General features: G+C 40.9%; 1 protein-coding gene across 12 annotated transcripts in view; it reads right to left on the reverse strand.

Moving 5' to 3' along the window:
• Positions 1-761: 761 nt before the first annotated feature.
• tcf3b (transcription factor 3b) overlaps positions 762-20,236 on the reverse strand; it is a 28,809-nt gene continuing 9,334 nt past the window's right edge. For 2 of the 12 annotated variants that reach the window (XM_063891283.1, XM_063891277.1), the window contains 19 exons: positions 18,622-18,695; positions 17,425-17,497; positions 16,894-16,934; positions 16,524-16,656; positions 16,309-16,350; positions 15,679-15,725; positions 10,115-10,214; positions 9,925-10,025; positions 9,521-9,644; positions 9,317-9,375; positions 8,612-8,687; positions 7,955-8,016; positions 7,579-7,764; positions 6,889-7,000; positions 6,497-6,641; positions 6,136-6,189; positions 5,398-5,636; positions 5,135-5,283; positions 762-4,271 (listed from right to left, as the gene is read on the reverse strand). In XM_063891283.1, coding sequence (XP_063747353.1) covers positions 5,141-5,283; positions 5,398-5,636; positions 6,136-6,189; positions 6,497-6,641; positions 6,889-7,000; positions 7,579-7,764; positions 7,955-8,016; positions 8,612-8,687; positions 9,317-9,375; positions 9,521-9,644; positions 9,925-10,025; positions 10,115-10,214; positions 15,679-15,725; positions 16,309-16,350; positions 16,524-16,656; positions 16,894-16,934; positions 17,425-17,497; positions 18,622-18,695 — 1,811 coding nt within the window. In that variant the 3' untranslated portion in view covers positions 762-4,271; positions 5,135-5,140. The remainder of the gene's footprint in view (positions 4,272-5,134; positions 5,284-5,397; positions 5,637-6,135; positions 6,190-6,496; positions 6,642-6,888; positions 7,001-7,578; positions 7,765-7,954; positions 8,017-8,611; positions 8,688-9,316; positions 9,376-9,520; positions 9,645-9,924; positions 10,026-10,114; positions 10,215-15,678; positions 15,726-16,308; positions 16,351-16,523; positions 16,657-16,893; positions 16,935-17,424; positions 17,498-18,621; positions 18,696-20,236) is intronic. The other 10 variants (XM_063891279.1, XM_063891281.1, XM_063891276.1 and 7 more) reach the window with 8 other exon arrangements.

Here is a 20,236-nt window from a genome sequence, read left to right on the forward strand (position 1 = left end):
ACGTGCAACATCCGTGCGTGACACTGCTACGGGTCATTTCAGGAAACTATGTCAAAGGTCTCTGTTTACAACACATTTGGTTTTAAAAAAAGACTATTGGGCATGAAGAATGGATTGCAACCGCTGATCGCACCATAAATTGATACCCGACTCATCAGGCATGCCCCTATGTTAAGCTCCGATTCTCAAAATCATATTTGCTAATAATATTAACATTACAGCGCAAAAATACTGATAAGGTTTCCCTTTTTTGTGGATGGAAATGGAAGAAATGCTTTGTTTGTATAGCCTAAAAACCTTATTTTTATGCCGTTAAGAGACATGGCTTATAATTAATTTTTCATCGCACAACAGTCATTGCGTCCCAAAATGCATGTGTTGTAATGAAGCAGGCTTTCACTTCTGCCATCAATAATACCACTGATAATGACATTGAAACTGCGTGTGTGTATTGGCACTGATTTGCATAGAGGCTCATTAGCATCCTAATGGGGCAGTTTTGCGCGAAATGTATGCATATTACCATCATAGCACAGAATCAGCAAATACAACTTTTTTGGGGTAAATTCGCCTCTCAATAAGCCCCGATAGAGGCAGTATGTAATTAATATTAATATCCCTCTCCTGTATTTACTTCATGAAATCAACTGGTTTGAATTTATTGAGGTGCCTCGGTTGCATAATCATCAGGCTCTCATATGCATTTCATCCCTAACAGACTATTGACAATGGCAAATATATGAACAAATTCATTTCCGAACTACAATAAACCCTTTATTACAATGTTTTCCTTTATTTTCCTTTTTATGTATACAATATTCAAAAGCCAGACATTGGAAAAGGTATAATCTGTTATTAAAAATGGCACATTTATTGCTACATTACTGTTATATACAGGACAGTTCTCAACTATATATATTTATATATATATATAAAAACAAAGAGAGAGATTGAGTGAGGCACTCTGAGGACCCTGCAGGAGTCCAAAGTGTCCTCACCCCCAAGATGTCAGGCTCTGTACCTGTGAATGTATTTTTAACATTCAAGTCATCAATAGTCTCCCCCTTTTAAATTCAACAAAGATATGACAAAAACTGTTGAAAGCAAGTGTTTTATTACTGCTTTCTTATACCAAAACAATTTCAAGCCCGTCAACTTCACATTTTCCATCATAATATTGTGATTTTCTGTTGACATCATGTGCTCCTGCAGTGGTTGGCTTGCTTTTCTGCAGATTTCAAAATGTGTCTTATGTCAAGACTCAGGTTAAGAAATAAAGTTGTCCCGAACTAATCATTTGAGTGTTTAGCTTGTAAGCTAATGGGATGCTCACTGAATACTAACTGATATTAAGTCAGATTCCCCCCCTTGGAACAAATCGGCAATATTTAGTACAATTATTGATCTTGTAATATTAAAAATAAAAAATAAACTTCAAATACAACTTTTTGATAGAAGTGATTAAAACTTCCCACAAAAAGTCACTGTCAAGGGCATCAAAGAGCTGGAAGAGTGAAAGGTCAAAGGTGAAAATATTTAATGGAGACTGAATATACTGAAAGTCGCTGCAGCAAAGGGCTTACACTCCGATGTACAGAAATGTTAAATGCTCCAAGTCATAAGAGGTTCCAGCTACGACGGAAAAATAAAACTCAGTCCCTACGTTGAAATTGAAGCAACACATACACTGAAACATGTCAATGTGCATCAAAAGCAGACAATCAGAGCCAAACGCAGCATCTATTGCACCCTGTATGTCAACTGATATAGAGAGATATAGGGCGGATAGAAAGAAAACTTGTGACCTGGACCCATGACCTTAACTAAAACAGCAGTTTGGACAATATAATCCAGTTGAATAATTAGAAAAAAAGGGAATAAAAACTAAACAAGATCTACGTAACATTTATTTATTTAACTAGATACACTGAAAGAAAATCTCTTTATACCATTTAAACTTCTTCCTGAAAATTGAAAAAAGCATTAGGAGAAGGGAGGGTGGGGGAATGAACAAGTACCTCTTTAATCTCTATGATAAATGAAATGATATGGTTCACAAAATAAAACGGTCTTAAATGAAAATACAAGTTTAGGCACTGATAAGGTATCACTCTCCCATCATGTCATCTTAAGTCTTGATAATGAAAAGGCCACACTATTGATTTGTATAGGTCTTTTTCTTCATCTCTTTTTGTAGAAATTAAACACACAAAATGCTCTACCTCCCATATGTGATTACATGTTGGTAAAAACCATTCACAACATCACATGACATGGGTATAACATCACAATAACACTGTTTTGTTCGCCTTTTTATCCTTTACGTTACACCCAAATACTCCTGTCTGCCTCCAGAATGAATGTGCAGGTTACTCAAAGTGATCTGCAAATAGAGAGCCACTTAGTTGGGGGCAAACATTATAAAAATGTGAAATGAAAACTAATTTTCCCTACTGACAAAACCCAGGAACACAACTTTGACAATGAAGGTGATCCACATTTGTATGGTAGCTACATTCAAAAACCAGTTGCATAATTACTGTTGGAGACAAAATTCTTCCCACATTTTTCCTCAGTGCCTCACCGATAAAGTAAGACCACTTCAACAGGACAAACTCTGTCCACATACCCCCAAAAGGAAAGAAAAAAAAACCCTCATCTGCGTAGCTGATGATACGCCTTTCAACTAAAACTGGATTCAAGGATTAAACCAAACGCCTTTTCATTCACAATTTGTTGCCCTTTTTGCCAAACCGTTCAAATTTGAATTTATTTTTTGAACAATTCCATTTAAAATGTCAATATTTCCCCTTGTTCAGCTCATCTACAATACACTCTAAACTTCAAATTAATATTGCCATTTATGTAAAAAATCTACAATGTATAGACTAACAAAAAATATATATTTTTATATATATTTAACTTTTGAAAAATGAAACATCAGAGTAATGTATGAAGTGAATTGACACGCCACACTTCTCTAAGAAACGCGAGAACAATTGTACTCCGGAGGAAGGTGAGGGGCTTCAGTGGGAATGCTCATTTAGGGAAAGGAAGCCTCCGTTAGACAGAGGATTGTCTGCTTCAAACAACTGTACTGATGAGATCCCGGCAAAGGAACCCAGAATTTTGTGTTTTTTACAGAACATTAATTAAAGGGGGGAGAAAACTTGAGCTGTAAAGTCTGCTGGCATTGTCAGTAAACCATTCTAAGTAAGTAAGAGCACTAAGTGGTGCTGATCACTTAGCAAGCGTCTCAAATGACTTTTTATAAAAAGATGTTCAGGGACTGAAATGCACAACAGGTGGACACTTAATTTTCAGCCTAAACTTATAACTGTGCTTTGTCTTCTTTAAGTATGCTTTAGTATATAAAGCAGTACAAAAACCTGAACCTGTGACAAGGGATAAGTGGAGTAACACTAGAATTTGTGGTCAACGAATAGAAAGAACAGTTTTGTAGCTGACAGACTCTACCGATTGGATAATTAATAACCCTCAAGGATTATTTTTACTCCAAGGCTTATTGTGCCCCAAGGGATGAGGCGGGGCTTCAGTCTGAGACTTTCTCTACGTCAGAGTTTTCGTCTTTTTTAAGCTGCTTTTGAACTGTCAAGACATTGACCTTTCCATTTCCTTCCCCCCAAACATTTGCTGATAAGATCAAGGAAAAGTCACTGAATTTAGACAATTCAACTTCAACTATGGGCTTGGTTACATAACATATGTAAGACTGTACCATCACGCTGGGAATGACATACATTAAAAATAATTGCTCATACACTTAAGCAATCCCTCACAATAAATGTTCCTCAGATGTAAAGCAATTTGCTTAAATGTCAAATAGAAAACATGTAACAATTAGGCACAAATCCTCGATTCAATTTGTGTTTGTTTAGGTCTCCGCTCTCTCTCACAAGAGCACCTCTCGGCAGTGTGTCAAGTCCCAATTTGTGGCAGGACAAAAAGTTCTCTGGTGTTCCATCATCTTGTGGAAACCAAGAAGAAGATTTTTTTTACATGTATAAAACAAAGCAAAAACTAAAAAAAGTTCTTCACATTTGAGCTTGTAGTCATGGTTGGGAGTGCGACAAACAGGCTGTGTCAGTTTTGGCAGTATGCATGTGTGTACGAGTGTGTGAATGTGCATCTTGAAACTTGAACGGACAATACACAGACATGTCCACATATACACACACACACTGAGAATAATGGGTGGAAGAAATCTGTTAAGGCCACATCCTCTGACAGCCAGGGAAACACCACCGGATCTGTGGAAAGGAAAGACATAGTGTTGTAGTTTTCCTCTACCATAAAGACATCGAGAACAAGGGTTATCCTATTTAGAGTTATGATCCTTAAGATTTTCCCTGGGATAAAACCCCACTTTTGAAAGCATTGTAGCTCAAGGTAAGTACATTTTCAATTGTCAGTTTTCAAAGTTTGTGGCAGTCTGCCTTACAATGCTGTATTCAAGTAGCACTTTACACACTAGGGATTCAAGACAAAAGACTACTAAAACGATTTACTCCTACATTTAAATCCAACTAGTGGAACACGGATTGGTTTTAATGTGAAGCAGTCAGTTAGTGTTCAGAACAACAGAAATATGAAGTCCTTTTTAGCATTGTGGGACACAACACTTCAACTCTTTATCAAGGTACTAACTTGTTGCTGCAGCTGTGCGGATAACTACATATGAAAATGAGCATCATTAAATGACATCGAGACGGCTCATGGCATGATTAAAAAAGGAACAATTATTGGTGATCTTTTTTTATTAAACAATGTTTGTTTAGCTACTCTAGAAGTTTTTTGTAAAAATCAGCTGTTCATGGCACAGGAATTAGGCTGGCTGTGTCAGTGGCTTATTTAAAGTACCTGGCCAGAAACCTTGTCCCACAGCTTTATCTGATTTAATTTGCCTCTTTCCAAATTTTAGTCATTTAAAAAAACAACGTTCTAGTTAGTTTAGTATTTCTATATTTTAGTTTTGATGTATGTGGTCTTACTTTTATGGAATCGCACTTGTTCCTACCAGTAACTTTGTTGCCAAATCAATCAGGACTGAACTCTTAAGAATTCTAACTTTATGGAACTGTGGGTAATAGGAGCCTATATGTTCATGGCCTACCTGGTGTTACATGTGGCCCACTGGGTTGTGGCCGTCTCCTCCCATACTAGGATGGCCTCCTGAGAGCTGCATGGCTGCCTCCCCGACCCCGGACACCTTCTCCTCCTCACGGCGTTTTAAACACGCTGCCTTGGGGTTCAGGTTACGCTCTGACAGAGGAAGGGGAAACAGAAACAGGCCTTCAGTATAACAGAATAACTGTGTATATAACAGAAGTAAACATGCCGTGCTTCCCATCCTCGATGCGCAGCCTGCAGACTGACCTCTGACTTGCTGTTCTAAATTGAGGATGACGTTGACAGCTTGGTGCAGTATGAGGAGTTTGGTCTGAGGTTTGTCATGGCTTAGGTGTAACTGGCACATCCTCCCAAGCTCCTTAAATGCCTCGTTGATGTCCCGTACTCTGAGGCGCTCGCGGGCGTTGTTGGCAACTCGCCGCTCCTTCTCACGCTCTATCTTCACCTCAGGGGGAAGGTCCTCATCATCCTCCTCGTCCATACTACTCATAAAACCAAATGCACAAAACATTTTTTAAAATCATCTTAACCTCAAGTGTTCATGTGACCTGATGGCGAACATTCTGCTACTTCAAGTTTAGCATCAATAGCATGGACAGTACATCCACAGTTTTGCACTGCATGCATAGACAGAACTGGAAATCGATAATTTGATCAAAAATATCCATCCTACAAATGTTGGATGAGTGCATGGAAGTATGCTGTGATGCATTGTGCTTACAAACTGTGTATTTTAGGAAGGAATGAGCACCTTTTTGATCCTCAAACAAAAATGGTTCTCTCTTAAGGTTTCTGTTCCGTTAGCGGTAAATGGTTTTTTTCACTTTTGACATAACCTCATCGCTCCTTTGCATCATTAAAACATATTGAAGGTCAGTGATGGATAACAAAGTTTGACAATAGCTTCATGAACATGTGCTTCAATTGACGTTTGGCAAGAGCCCACAAAGCACAACAACTTGCCCCTCTTTCGGTAAAACTTACTCATCTTTCGGGTCTGTAAGGCTAGAGAGCATCTGGAGGGTCAACGCCTCCTTTCTGAAAACGTGAAATGAAGGGAGGGGGGTTTCAACATTATTAAATACCTAACATGGTCTGGGCATACAGTGGGGCGCACAGCACAGAGGAGACGACTGAGATTAATTACATTGTCTGAATCATTTAACAGCTGACATGTGGAACCTTGCAGATTTTGTCAATATCAAACGGGTTCCTTCATATTTTCATCAATCTCCACCTTTCGGGGATACATTTTTTTTGTCATGCTGTTAAATTCAAATGCTGTTTTATTAAAGGCTTTGGTCTACACACACATCCACAATATAAACAGTAAGGTCGTCCTTACCGTCGATTGCGGGCTGCCTTGGATTCCTTCTTTTCGTCGTCGGATTTGTCTGCAACAGATGAGTTTTCATCATCCTCTTTATCTTCTCTTTTGATGTCTGAGCTGCTGGAGGAGTGCGTGGAGCGGGCCAAACCACCAGGGAGACCTAGGGACAAACGCATGGATATTAGGATGGTTACAAACCTCTCCTGAGAGGGAATATACAACAAGAGAAGAGCTTAGAAAGCTTAACAGAGATCACAGAAGAATTCTCAAATGTAGGCACACTAGCATTTCCACAAAACCAAAAGTTTGATTTAAACACCCAATAGACAATCATTATGACTAAATTAAAGACGTTGTGCCTTGTCACTGAAACTCTACTGGAAGTAACAATATCTAGTGGGACTTACCAGTGAAGCCTTCTGGTTGGCCGCCGGGCGGTGTGGGTCCTGATGCGTGATGGCCGTGCAGAAGAGTGCTGCTGGGAGGAAGGCCTGTGGGCTCGTCTTGTTTCCCTCCCTGCTGATGAAGGTGGAGAACCATGAGGTGAAACTCACAAATACAGACATATCACAACTTCACTGCTGGGAAACAGACTGCAACAGTACACCAAAACAAAATGTGTTAGTGTAACTTTTAGACAAAGTAGAGACAGAACATCTACAGGGGAAGATAGACAGTTACAGTTTCAAATATTCACTTTAGATGTAGCCAATAAAAAGGGTATAATTGTTGATGTTGACATCTGTGTACCAAAGTAAATTTAACCCATTAAATTACTCTAGCATGCAATGTTTTATTTGGCCAGTAGATGGCACAAATGGTCCCATGTTGGACTTTTCTTCCTCATGAAAAGTAACCTCTATGTAGCGCCAATTTGGTGTTTTTCTCCCAATCATTAAAAAAAACAAGTTCCTTCAGAGGCAATTTATTGTGCGAAACATTAAATCAAGCTACGCTGTCAGTTAACAAATCATGCATTGCACATATTAAGTTCAGAGGTAAATAAATAGTTCGGTTTGCTTCATTCACTGTTAATGGTCCCAGTTCTCTTCCAAACACATACAAATGAAACAGTTTTAGCAGAGCAGGTGACTCACCATAGCAGGATGTCTGTTGCTGAGGGCAAGGCTAGCATTGGGGAAAGCTGGAGAGAGGCCCCCGAGGCCGTTGTGTACCGAGGACAGCAGGCTGTGAATGTCTGGGGCGCCCTCTAAGCCCTGGCCCACAGCGTGGCTGCGCAGAACATGGATGGCCTCCTCCAAACGATCCTCCAATTTACTTTGCTATATAAAACACAGCAATGCATTTACAAAGTTTGACAAAATATAACAGCTCCATCAATGCATGGTGTGTCTTTGAGAAATAACCTCAAAATGACCTGTGCACTTTACTCAAATAGGAACTCAAAAGGCAATAAGTACATTATAGCAACTTCTTTTATAACTTTGATGTGACAGAAATGTTTTCACTTACCAGTGTGTGTGTTTGTGCTTCATAGTTGGGTGTGGTTGGTCTTTGCCACTGAGACTGAGCTCCTGCAGGGAGAAATATTGGGAAAGTGTTCATTCCTAACCCAACCTAACAGCAGATGGAGCTGCAGACACATTTCTGTACTGAAGAACACTAAACATGCAGAGGATCATTTTTTCTCCAAGAATTTTAACGGATTCATTTTTTGTGTGCGCCAAAAACAAGGTTGCAATCAAACTGAAGTTAAATCAATTCGACTGATGCAGGTATTCTGTGGCTGAAATTGAAATATTATCCCAATTTACGGTTGCATGAATGAGAATAAAGCGCAGGGTGAAACCACCTGAACTCAGTTTACCAACCTTCTGATTGACAACATTTACTCAGCTTTTAGGTTGATATGAATCTTACATCAAAACAAGATAGTGCCTAGATGATGATGGTGTAATAAAGTCAGTCTTTTAAAAGACTAAATCATGTTTTACGAAAATGCTAATTTCTTCATATTGTGTTTAAAACCACACGTTGCAGGTTTATAGGACAATAAATGCATCCAAGTGCCTCAACATAACATGATGAAATCTAAAAAATGTTGATCACAAACAAAACAGTAAAATTATTAGTTTTTTTATGATTTAAAATGTGAGAATCCAACTGTACCTGCAATAGCCTGAGGAGATCCAGGAGTAGACGGAGCTGAGGGGAAGTTATTACTGTTGTGGTCCGACGGGTAAATCTGAAAGAATTAATAACCAGAACATTATGAAACAAAACATATCATTGATTTCCTCTGCAATTAAATCAAACAGTGATGTAGTTATGGGCAATGTGTAACCACAACTGATATTGCTACACAATAAAATGTCTTAATGCCCGTTCATAAAATGAGAAGGAGAAAAACGGGGGGATTTTTATCCAATAATCATTTTTATAGAACAAATTCTACTCTGTTGGCATTTGTATTTTTATTCCCTCCCGAATAAATGGATTAAAGAATTACGCATTACATTTCCACAGTTAAACAATGCATCACATTTATAAATTCAACAATATCTTTATTAAATTATCCCTTTCAATAACAAGATCTTGAATTAAACTGTTCTGTTCTTATTTGAATGTCTCTGCAATATATTAACCAATGGACATGTTTTAAATGAACAACCAAAATAAAGCCGACCCACTGAAGGGAGGTATTTGTCAGCGTCACCCTTCTTCGTAAAATATACGCTTGTTTCTTTAGTCACACAAATTGCCCGACTTCACATATTTTTCACTTCAGAGAAAATAAAACAAAATCACTCTAATTGTTTCATTGCCCAGCACTAATTTAAAAAAAAATACAATAACAAACGGAAAATAACTCACTGAGGCAAGAGCCTTCCCAATTTCGTCTCCTGAACTGCCAGCTGTGGTGCCTCGGTTGGCTGCGGAGACAAAATAAATAATGTTAGTCGGATGACCCATTAATTAGTTTTTGAGAAAAGACAAAAAAAACAAATGACCATGGTGCAGATGCTACCAACGTACTTGTGTGGAAAAACCTCATTTGAAAAAGTTTTGTTTCTTTACCCATGATGCCTTCCCCGTTGATGGTGGGTGTGTGGTTGTAGGTGGTGGGGGCCGAGTGGAAGCCGTTGACTTCGCTGCCGTGAAGAGGATAGTTCTGTGGGGACAGAGGCAGGGGTTGACGCTTCTGGAAAGAAGATACAAGTAGCTTCATAAGGCACAGACCCCTCACAGGAAAACATACAATTGAGACATCATGCAAGAACATTAAGATGTAATTATTCAACCTTAAAGATAATTTAAAATCATGCATCTCATCTGATAGCAATTTTTATTCATGAAAAGGAAACACTATTGTAGAAAATGTAACATCTTGGCCTACAATGACCACATACACCCCTATTTGTTGGCAGATATAAAGCATTATACATTTAAAAAACGCATTGATTGAGTCTATTCGTACACACCATCCTGTCCTGTGGGTTGATTGCAGAGAATGATCCTGGCTGTCCGATGTGAGGAGAGTTACTCAGCATGGCAGAGTAGCCAGAAGACGACCAGGGGTCTTCTAAAAAAACAAAACAGACAAAATTGCAAATTTGAAAACACTTTCGGAAATACGATCACAAAACCAATTGATATTCTATGAAAGGTTACCTTGCATATAGAAAGAGCCGGGGTACACGGCTCCAGGCTTAGCACCGGGATATCCTCCATTGTCTCTTGCATACTCATCACCAGATGTGGAAGCATACACCTAAACAAACAGTGATCAGTTAGTGGGATTTCTCAAAAAATAACCAAATTTACTCAAACGTGGATGTTTGATGATGGATCTTTTTAAAGATAGTGTTCTTAATGTGTAGCCCTAGGGATTGTTCGCTTACTAAATTCTCTGAAACATATGTATTTATTTGATTTTGACATATTTTACTTCATCTGCATTACTTGCACATAGGTCTTGCAGGAAAATCTTGCACTATTTCATTGTTTAATGTCTTATATATATCTATGTTGCATTGTTGGAGGAGCCGGAGATAATAAATCCTGTGAGTCTTGAATGTGTAAAAGACAAGGTAGTAAGAAATTGATCCACCCCATCCCAAAACATGTAATCCCACTAGCTTCAAGTGGCCACAAGATGGCAAGAGGGAGATTGCCGGCGGTGGAGGCAGGCCGGCTTCTCGCCCGTGGAGGAGAACGCAGCGGCCATGCCATGCTGGGCACAGCGACGGCTTGAATCCCAGAGCACAGTGAGCACTTCCTCTAGCTCCCAGGACCCCAGTGACATCGCCCTGCCTAGCCTGCAGCCCCTCCCTGTAACACACTCAGTATCAGCTCGCACACATACCATGCATTCAGTACACACACACACACACACATACACACACATTCCCCTAAAACTAGCACTATCACATTCTATATGGCATGAGCGGTGGAACGGATGCCAGAAAACATGAAGATGGACAGCTCTGACATTTTATATAAGCGCCATAAAGACTCCAATCACACTCCCTTTGTAAATATTGCCAACGAAAATGGATGCTGGGCCTTAAGTGACACACACTCCAGAGCAACATACTGAAGACGGACATGAGAAGCCCTCAGTTTCCCCAACGCCATCAGCCACCACTCAGTCCGTCTTTTCCTCTCCTCCTCTGTAGTGCATGGCACATGGCACATGGAGGAAGAGAGGAAGAGAATGGAGGCTATGCTGCAAAGAATGCTAATCCAGAGAAGGGATTTTTTCTGTAATTTGATTTAACAGGGAGAAGTGGAAAGGGAATGGAGAGATGCACTTCTAATTACAGAGCCATCTGCCTGTTCCTGGACCACATCCAACTCCACAGGCAGCTGGGCTGAGGAGAGGGAGCGAAGAGAGGGAGAGAGATGGGGGCTGGGATCCAGTCAGCGAGAGAGAGAGAGAGAGAGAGGAAGAGAGGGAGATTGCAGTGGATAGGGGGTGGCAAAGGGGCAAGGGGGAGGAATGAGGGGAAAAAATGAAGGCCCTGATGATTTATGAAATGGTTAGAGAGATAAGGGGCGTTGAGGGGGGACAGGAGAAGGTAATCTAAATGACTTAAACAAAGCTTGATATGGCCAGGGGAGTGTGAAGGAAGCAGGGGATTTAAAATGATCACGGTTAATTCAGGGGAAAACATGATGGAGATGGCTTCATTTAACAATAGGCTTTGAGTTGTTCTTTCATAGGGAACAATGTCGAGTGAATCCTGCTGCTCTAGATGGGAACAGAGAACCACACAATGACTGGTGCTGCTGGATAATTGTATCCTCAGGAAGAAAGGGGATTGCTAGGGTAAAATCCTCAACTAATAGGGGTTTAATGTAATTCAGGTTATGACCGTGTAAAGGTCTCTACACCAGAACAACATTGGTTGTGGGAAGGGGCGGGGAGAAGCTGAAGATTAACATCAACCTAACCTCAAAACCGCTTTATTTAACCGGGATGGTTTTTGTGATTAGTCTAGTGGACAACTAGGGGGCAGGAGAGAAGTTCCTCCATGGTTTTGGTTGTTGCAGATAAGAGGTGGTGTTGGTTCGTGGTTAAAGGGAGGGTTTTGTGTCTGTCTATTAGTGGGTACAGAAGTCAGGGTGCTTCAGATGATAGCCCATTTTCTGATTTACAGCAACATGATTTAAGTAATAAAAGTAGATGAAGAGAAGAAAGAGTGTGTCTATAGGGTGGTGGAGAGGAGCAGGAAGGGAGGGAGTGTGGGAGGGACGAAAGACCACAGGATCATCACTGGCAGTCATTAATCTGGGCTCAGACACGGGGCTAAGAGGCCTCGCAAGCACCGCGCCTCACAACTGGGTCACTCACAGGGGGAGGCCCACCCAGGCCATCATGTGGTGAAGCGCAGGCAGAGGGCTGGGTGAGGTGGGGGAGGGGGGTTCACACACACACACACACAGACATGTCATCATTCGCACTAAAACCACGAGTGGCCGTCGTTCACACTGCAGGAAATGACTGAGGTTCAGACGGGGAAAAAGAGGGAGCCCTCGGCCAGACAGCGTTCACACTTGATCTCTGTGGTGCAGTCACCGCGGCAAAGTGTGTGTAGACGTTGAGGTTTCAGCAGCCACTTCAACACGACAACACCCACAGGTGCAGGATAGCACGATGTCTTTTTAAAAACAAAAAATAAGACTTCTTTGATGGATCTAGAAAAGAGCTAAGCAGCAGCTTCCCCAGATCCCTCTTGGATCCATCTCCTTAATGACCAATGGTCGATTTGACATGAAAATATCAAAATGTTGAATCTGTTGCAGCTTCATCTCAAACTAAGATGAACTCTGAATGCAACACTGTTAACGCTTCACCTCTTTTCCTGCCAGATTACACATTCATGGCTCCCTGATTTGGACCTAGTCAGCCATAAAGCTCCTTTGAATTCCCTTCATCCATGCGTTGAAAAACATCAGTATAGGCATGAGTCAATTTTCATTTATACCTTTGAAAGTAAATACTGCACTCATTTTGGAAAAGGCCAAGACAGCGTTAACGTGCAGGTGACATTTCACTTATTTAAGAACCTCTTTAAATCTTTTTCTCCTCTGCTTGTGTAATTCCTTAAAGAGACCCTATTAAGCTTCCTGGAGTTTTCCCTTTCTTGTAGTGTGCTATATAGGTTTTAGTACATGTAAATGGTGTGCAAAGGCAAAAATATTAAAGTTCTGACTGAAAAGCCTCCATTGGACTCATTTGTTTAGTTCTGTAACATAATGACATCACTGTGCAACACTTGCACTTCTATTGGCTAGATCTCCAATACAGTGTACATGATAGGCTTAGGGGCGGGACATCTCTAAGCTGTTGACCAATCACAACAGAAACGGCCAGCAGTGTGAACATAATAATATACATAAACTATTTGAACATTAAAGCATGTAAAAGTGACACAAAATACAAATATGAACCTTAAAATTAGCAGAATAGGGCCCCTTTCAAGACACTCTGCTAAAACACAGATGCCATAAGTGAGTAGACGCAAAGTTTCCAGATCGCCTTTGAGGCTCTTGTCATCTGAGAACTACAGGAGCAAGAGGACTGGCTGACAGAACTTTTTGTCTCATGGCAGTATTTCAGATTGATGATGCAGTGCAGCTTAAGCAGCGAGATTGGGTTTCTACAGAAGGTTCCTTTAAACTTAAAATATCATATTCACCAGCACAGCATTTGTTGGTTGCATGGGCATAAAGACCTTTCATGTATCTGCAGGGTAAAATATTAAGAGGAGCTATGTGGTATGGAGCAAATGGCCTCTGAATCATCTATGATGTTCAGCAGCAGTGGGATCTAAAAATGGGAATGATGTGGGCAACTGCTGCCTGATTCAAGTCTTTGTCAAGTCACTTGGAACCTACAGCACGATTCATTCAGAATATATTCAAACATGTCCCAGTGACTTGTGTTTCCAGCTATGTGTGGTCGCCATCATCCACACATCAGCTGCTGGGAATTCTGGGCCCTCTGACAAAATGTGACACTTGGTGCAGTAAATGAATGCGCTATATGTTACTGTGTCGCGCTCATACACAGCACTGGGATTCGTAAGCCCCGCTTAATCAAATCTCCCTTTCAAAATAAGACCAAATATATGGGGCTTAACATTCTTATTTATAAAGAAGCAAACAGGTATACAACTGAATATTTAGAAAGTAAAACTACATAGGAGTCACCAAAGTGAGTTACACTGCAGTGACAGTAGTAAAGAACAGATGAAGATATGGTAAACAAATTCCATCAGACAGTCCTTTTCAGTGGGGAACTGAAACCATTATTTATGCTCTTCAAATCCACTTTGACAAAAACAGTAATTTTATGAACATAAAAGTTGCTGGTCTACCACCGGCTCCATGAGTACGTTTTGACTGTTGTTTTAGAAAGGGCAAAAGTCTCATAAAAATGCAAACAAACTAACCAATGGAGGCAGTGGTACCATTTCATCTCTCGTGTTCTGCAAGGTCAAATTATTGTTTTCATATTAATCTGGTGCCTTAACACATGGCATGGACTGATATAACTTCAGTTCCTTATCAGAAAGGGCTGTCTAAAGGTAAACCCTGGAAAATACTTTAAAAGAAAAAGGGCCCTATTATGCTTTTTTCCTGTCATAAGGTTATTTAGGTATTTGAGCATGTAATGAAAGAGTTTCTCTTCGCCCCTGCCTGAAACGCCTCCATTGGAATCCTTTGTTCACTCCCTAACATACTCCAACACATTTTACGTAATAGGCTAAGGGGCGGACATCTCTAAGCGGTTCACAACAGAGCCGGCCAGCTAACCAATCAGAGCAGACAGGGCTCTGGTTTCAGACAGAGGGTGAAAAGAGGTGCTGCAGCACAAGCAGTATGAGAGAAATGAAGAGCTTTCTGAACATTAAAGCATGTAACAACGTGACAGTAAAAGGTGAACATACAAATATGAACATGAAAATCTGAATAATCATAGCCTGTTCTCTTTGAATGTACGTCATGTAAAATACCTATTTCTTCAGGTGGGCCATCATCCACAGCACTACATGGCTTTGCCTTCATTCAGTAACTCCTGTCTGCTTCTCCAAACCAGGGTCTTGCCAACTCCCATCTACTGTTGGTAAAACACTCACTACACAGTGTACCAGTAAATCCTATAACCCCACTTCAAAAACATCTGAATAACCCTAAAACAGATCCTTTAGAGTTAATTATTACACATTTTGATCTGGATCCTAAATAATCCCAGCCACCAGGACACTGTGCACTTAAAACCGTCATGCATCAGTAGAATATGTTCCTTCATTACCCAAATCTAGGACCTCAGTGTTCTTACAAGACATATATTCACATTGAGCCGGCACTGAAGGTGAGTTACCAGACTCGACAAAGTCCCTTAAATCCTCTAAAAATACTCGTCTACATGACAAACAGACCTTGAAGACCACTTGAAACCACTTGAGTGTAGTGTAAAGACAACCGCAGTGATGATGTTTATTGGGGCCTGAGTTGCCTGACTGTCGCCTCACAGAGTCTGACTGAGCAGAGGGTCTTTACCCCCGTCTGTCACAGAGCTGCTCAAGCAGAGTGGGGAGAGCAGTGTGTATGTGTGTTTGTCTGTGTGTCTGCGTATGGGTGTGTAGTAGAAATAAGAAAGTGTGTGCAAGAGAGAGAGAGAAAAGGACTGTGAGCTGTGAAGGCGAGCAGAAATAAGCTCTCACCGAAGATGGCAGGCCAGGGGGTTTCCGAATCTTCTTTGGCTGGGTTTCTACATACAGGCAGGTAGAGAAAAGGTGAAAGAGAAACAAAAACACAAATAAGGACTTAGTAAAGACACATTTACCAATGTTATGTCACTTCAGGTACAGTGTGTGCAGTCTGTTTTCTGCAGAATGGAAAACCTGCATATAGGTGTGTGTGTGTGTGTGTGTGTGTGTGTGTGTGTGTGTGTGTGTGTGTGTGTGTGTGTGTGTGCACGCACATGTCTGTCAGTGTGGATGAATGGTGGTGTGCATTCATCTGCAAAAGCTTTGTTTACTTTACATTTTGTCTCCATTCACAAAGCTTTTTAAAACTAAGAAACAAACAATTTGTTCAAAACTGAATACAGAAAATAAGAAAAGCTAAACACCTTTATTAAGTTGTAAGTATTCATTTTGGAATAAGAGTTGACAGTATAGCTGAGTTTATTCGTCAGTAAGTCAAATGGTAAACAGTTTTTATTTATTAAATCGATTAAGCCAATTCTAAAGCAATCCCTGCTTAAGATCTACACCTTTGCACATATGTAATGCCATTGTTTTGTGGTCTTTTTATTTTGTGGTCTCTGGAAATTTAAAAAAAGACATCACCTTTGATTCTCGGAATTTGTAATGTAATATTTTCACCATTTCCTAAGATAAACAAACAAACAGCAAACAAGTAATCAAGAAAAATCAGAATGTGAAGAAATAGGGAACATGAAAATATAGTAGTTACAGTGCTGGGTTAACACATTCAATTAAGAAGTATATCAATATATAGGAAGTACCTGCAACATGCACCCTTCTTTTTCTAGTTCTCTTACCTATGCCTCCGTCAGGCGGCCTTCTCCTGGGGTTGTTGGGGTATGACGGGTAAAACTGGGAGCCGGATTTCAGGCCAGAAGGGGACATGGCATCTGGGCTGGGCATCGCTATGTCGCTGGGAAGAAAACCAGGCTGGATCGAAAAAAGAGCGAAAGGGAGAAAAGGTTTTACTAATAATACCTACAGGGGCGTGGGGTAACGCGGCATAAACTGCTTCTATTCTTAGAAATGAAGACTGTTCATTCAAATCGTTTTACATGAAAAGAGAAGTGAGAAAACTGGGCGTCCTTTACATGACGCACAACATGAATTTAGCTCTAACGCATAACCTTGTGGGGAGATGAGAGAGAAGAGCTAAATGAAACATACCTGACTTCCAAAGGGAGGGTATGGTGGCCGCTCATTTTTACCTGTAGGATAAAAGTAAAGGCGGTTTAAACGAATGTGACCATGATCTGCATATGCATATTATGAAGCAATGATGTGTGCCAAAACAAATGAAAAGTAGCTTTTTCTAAAGTACAAAAAGTCCAGGGATGCCCTCCCTTTTTCAGTACGCTCAGCTGCATGAAAGCCGCCTGCCAGACAAAACCCTAGGGAAGGTTTCTGCTTCAGTGCCCTAACATCCCCAACACTCAACGAATGAACACAGGCACACACAAACACACAGACATGCATGTAGACACACACACATTTGGCCAACCACAAAACAAAGTACACACAACAGTCAAATCGGCCATGATCAACATGATTATTTAAAAGACTGCAGTGTGACAAGACAACACGTCCTCCATTGAGGATCAAATGTATACACTCATTTCACTTAAGTCTAGTAAAAATCAACAAGCTTTTTTACAAAGGAAACCACAGTCCTATGTGAAAGATTATTCTGAAACATACCTGCAACCCCTGCACTGATGAACGGAGAGGACAAGCCTTCATGCTCACTGTAGTTGGGACCTTCCCCGTAACCCTGTGGGAACAATGAGAAAAGCAAAACATGACTTACATTAAAGTAAATAAAAACAATAGTGCACGCTTTAAAATGTAACAGACAAACTAAAAGGACCAACAGGTCAACATCATTTCTTTACTCATCAATGGAGTCTCTACTATGATATTCCCCCCCCCCGGTAAAACCAAATATGTGAGCTGTGTAGAGATACAAGAGGAGCACAAACTAAACCATTTACATTAGATCCTGCTGCTGATTGGTCAAATTGGGTTAAATAACTGCCATGAACACAAGTGATATTGTTTTCACAGAAAGACCAGTAGTTTAACAACCGGGCTGAAGATGAGACAAAATACGCATACAAAAATGACTGTTTTCTGTAAGGTTCAGTTACGTAAGGAAACTCAATTATGTGTGCAGTCAGCTCTCAGTGTGTGAACATGTACAAGAAAATCAAAGATCAAAAAACTGGGATTTGATGCAAGAATTATGAACAAATGAATTGTTTTTCTGGCATAAAATGTTAAACAAGTGCACAAAATAGTAGATGGGATTTTTTTTAAAGGCATATTTGATTTCACTCGAACTTTATGGCCTTGCCCATTTAGTTTGCACACCTACAGTATTTTGCTTGGTGGTTACCCCCTTCTACTTTTCTGTCTAACTAACAGGATCCATGCCAAACAAATCTGCATCAGCTCGGGGGATTCAAACCGACTTTCTTAATTATCAACTTGTGGTAATCAAAGCCTGCTGCATCTATTTCACCCCCTGTTCCTTGTATTTACACAGAGTTGTGCCAAGACAGTTACAGCGGATGTGAAGCTGCAATTACCGGTGGGCTTCCACAGAGGTTCTGGGCTACTGCAGAGCTTGCCAATGCAGGATCCTGAGCCAAGGTTATTAGGTAGAGAGTAAAACTACCACTTCAAATCAAACATGGCACACGGCAGGAAAAAGTACTAAGCTGTTGTGGCGGTGGGGGGGGGAGAGAGAGAGGGGATGTGTGTGTTTGTTCATTTATGGCAGTGTGATTAACCGAACGTGTGTGACAAATATCATGGCATCTGGTGTTAATGCTTAGATCTCCAAACTTAAAATTGTGTGTGATTTAAGAGTGCGAGTGTGTGTTCAGATCTTACCCGTCCTTGGCTGAAAGCGGGGCTGTTCTGTTCTGCCGAGCCCCAAGACCCAGAGCCGCTGCGCTCGTCTATCGCTGCAAGAAGAAGAGGACACAATGTTAGGATTGACAGGTAGGGAGACGAGCAAGTTAGTCAGGAGCACAGATGAAAGAGTGAAAAGGCAGGTTGGATTAATGCTGTGAACGATTTTAGAAAACCCCAAATGACAGTATTTAAACATCATCCAATGTGTCACTGCAGTCAACATAAAAAAAAAATCACTCCTGCCCGGATGTTGGAGTCGTATCAAGGGAACCTGTCACCATGTCTAAACATTCAACGTCCTTAAGTGGTCACAATGGGCTTTCACAAGCCAGCAGAGAGCATCACTATTGATCAAAGATGCTGCTTTCAAGACGCGATGCAATGTTACACCATTTGTGAGAACAGGAAAAAAAAAACATATGAAAGCTGCTCAGTGTACCCATTAGTGTTTTTTACGGTCACTGAATAGCAGAAAATGAACCATTTAGATCCCTAATGTAATCCAAGAGGATAACATGTCAATTTTAACCACATTTGAATTCCACTCCAACAAATTGACACACATAAAATACGCAAAACAAAACGGGTGAAACTAAAACATGAACACACAATGTTTTAGGTAAAGAAAGGACCGATGTGTGGCACAAAGGAAAAACCCAGCCAAAAGACTGGTGGAGCAGAAAACTCCAAAATACCCCCATCATCCCCTTCTCCCTGTCTTATGCACTAATGCTATCCAGGCTCTCTGGAGACACAAGCCTTAATTGCATGCTGATTTGCATAATTGTGCATATTAATGCAGTTTCCTTATGAATATTCATATTTCCACTTTGATTTTTGCCTAATTAAAAAAATGTGTGTGAGAAAGCAAAAGAGAGCGAGCGGGTGGAAGGAGAAAGCAAGGAGAGAGAGAGGGAGCGAGGGAGGGAGGAACAGCAGAGTGAGTGAGAGGGGTCTGAGTGAGATCAGCAGCCTGGCTGACGAGTGAGAATGAGTGATGAGACTAACAGAGCGGTGCAAGCACCTACACACACTGCGACAGCCGTGATCTATGGAGCTGATGCCAGTGGCATGGAGAATCAAGCGAGCAGGGAGGAGAGCAGACCTCAAAAGATCCGCCTCGCTCACTGTCACACCGGCCCCGCTGAAGGGCCACAGCACTAATAAAGAGAACCACCACCGTCAAGCATGTCCAATGGCACAGGACACCGGTGACGGGCTCGCTGCTAAATAAAGATGACAGACTTTGTGGGGAGATGCTCCGGCCAAAGCCAGGTGCCAGGAGCTGTAACACCGAATGAGTGAGATAAAAATCTATTTCAACAATGAGCAATGAAAACATCTCAGCTCAAACACCTTTCTTGTTCCAAACAATTCAAAATTACCACTGGACATCACATGTACTACACACAAGTAACCCACACCATTACACATCATCATCAGGGTCAACAACCTGCACCGAGTTGCATCGAGTCAACAAAGAGAGTAACTACTTAATCTTCACAGTTGTTTTCTATACAACACTCATTCGCTTATAAAGCCTGCATTTGGCCAGCGGGGGTGTAGAGGGGTAGAGCGAAAGCACTGCTGT

Source organism: Eleginops maclovinus, chromosome 9 (genome assembly GCF_036324505.1).
Source record: "Eleginops maclovinus isolate JMC-PN-2008 ecotype Puerto Natales chromosome 9, JC_Emac_rtc_rv5, whole genome shotgun sequence".
NCBI lineage: Eukaryota > Metazoa > Chordata > Actinopteri > Perciformes > Eleginopidae > Eleginops > Eleginops maclovinus.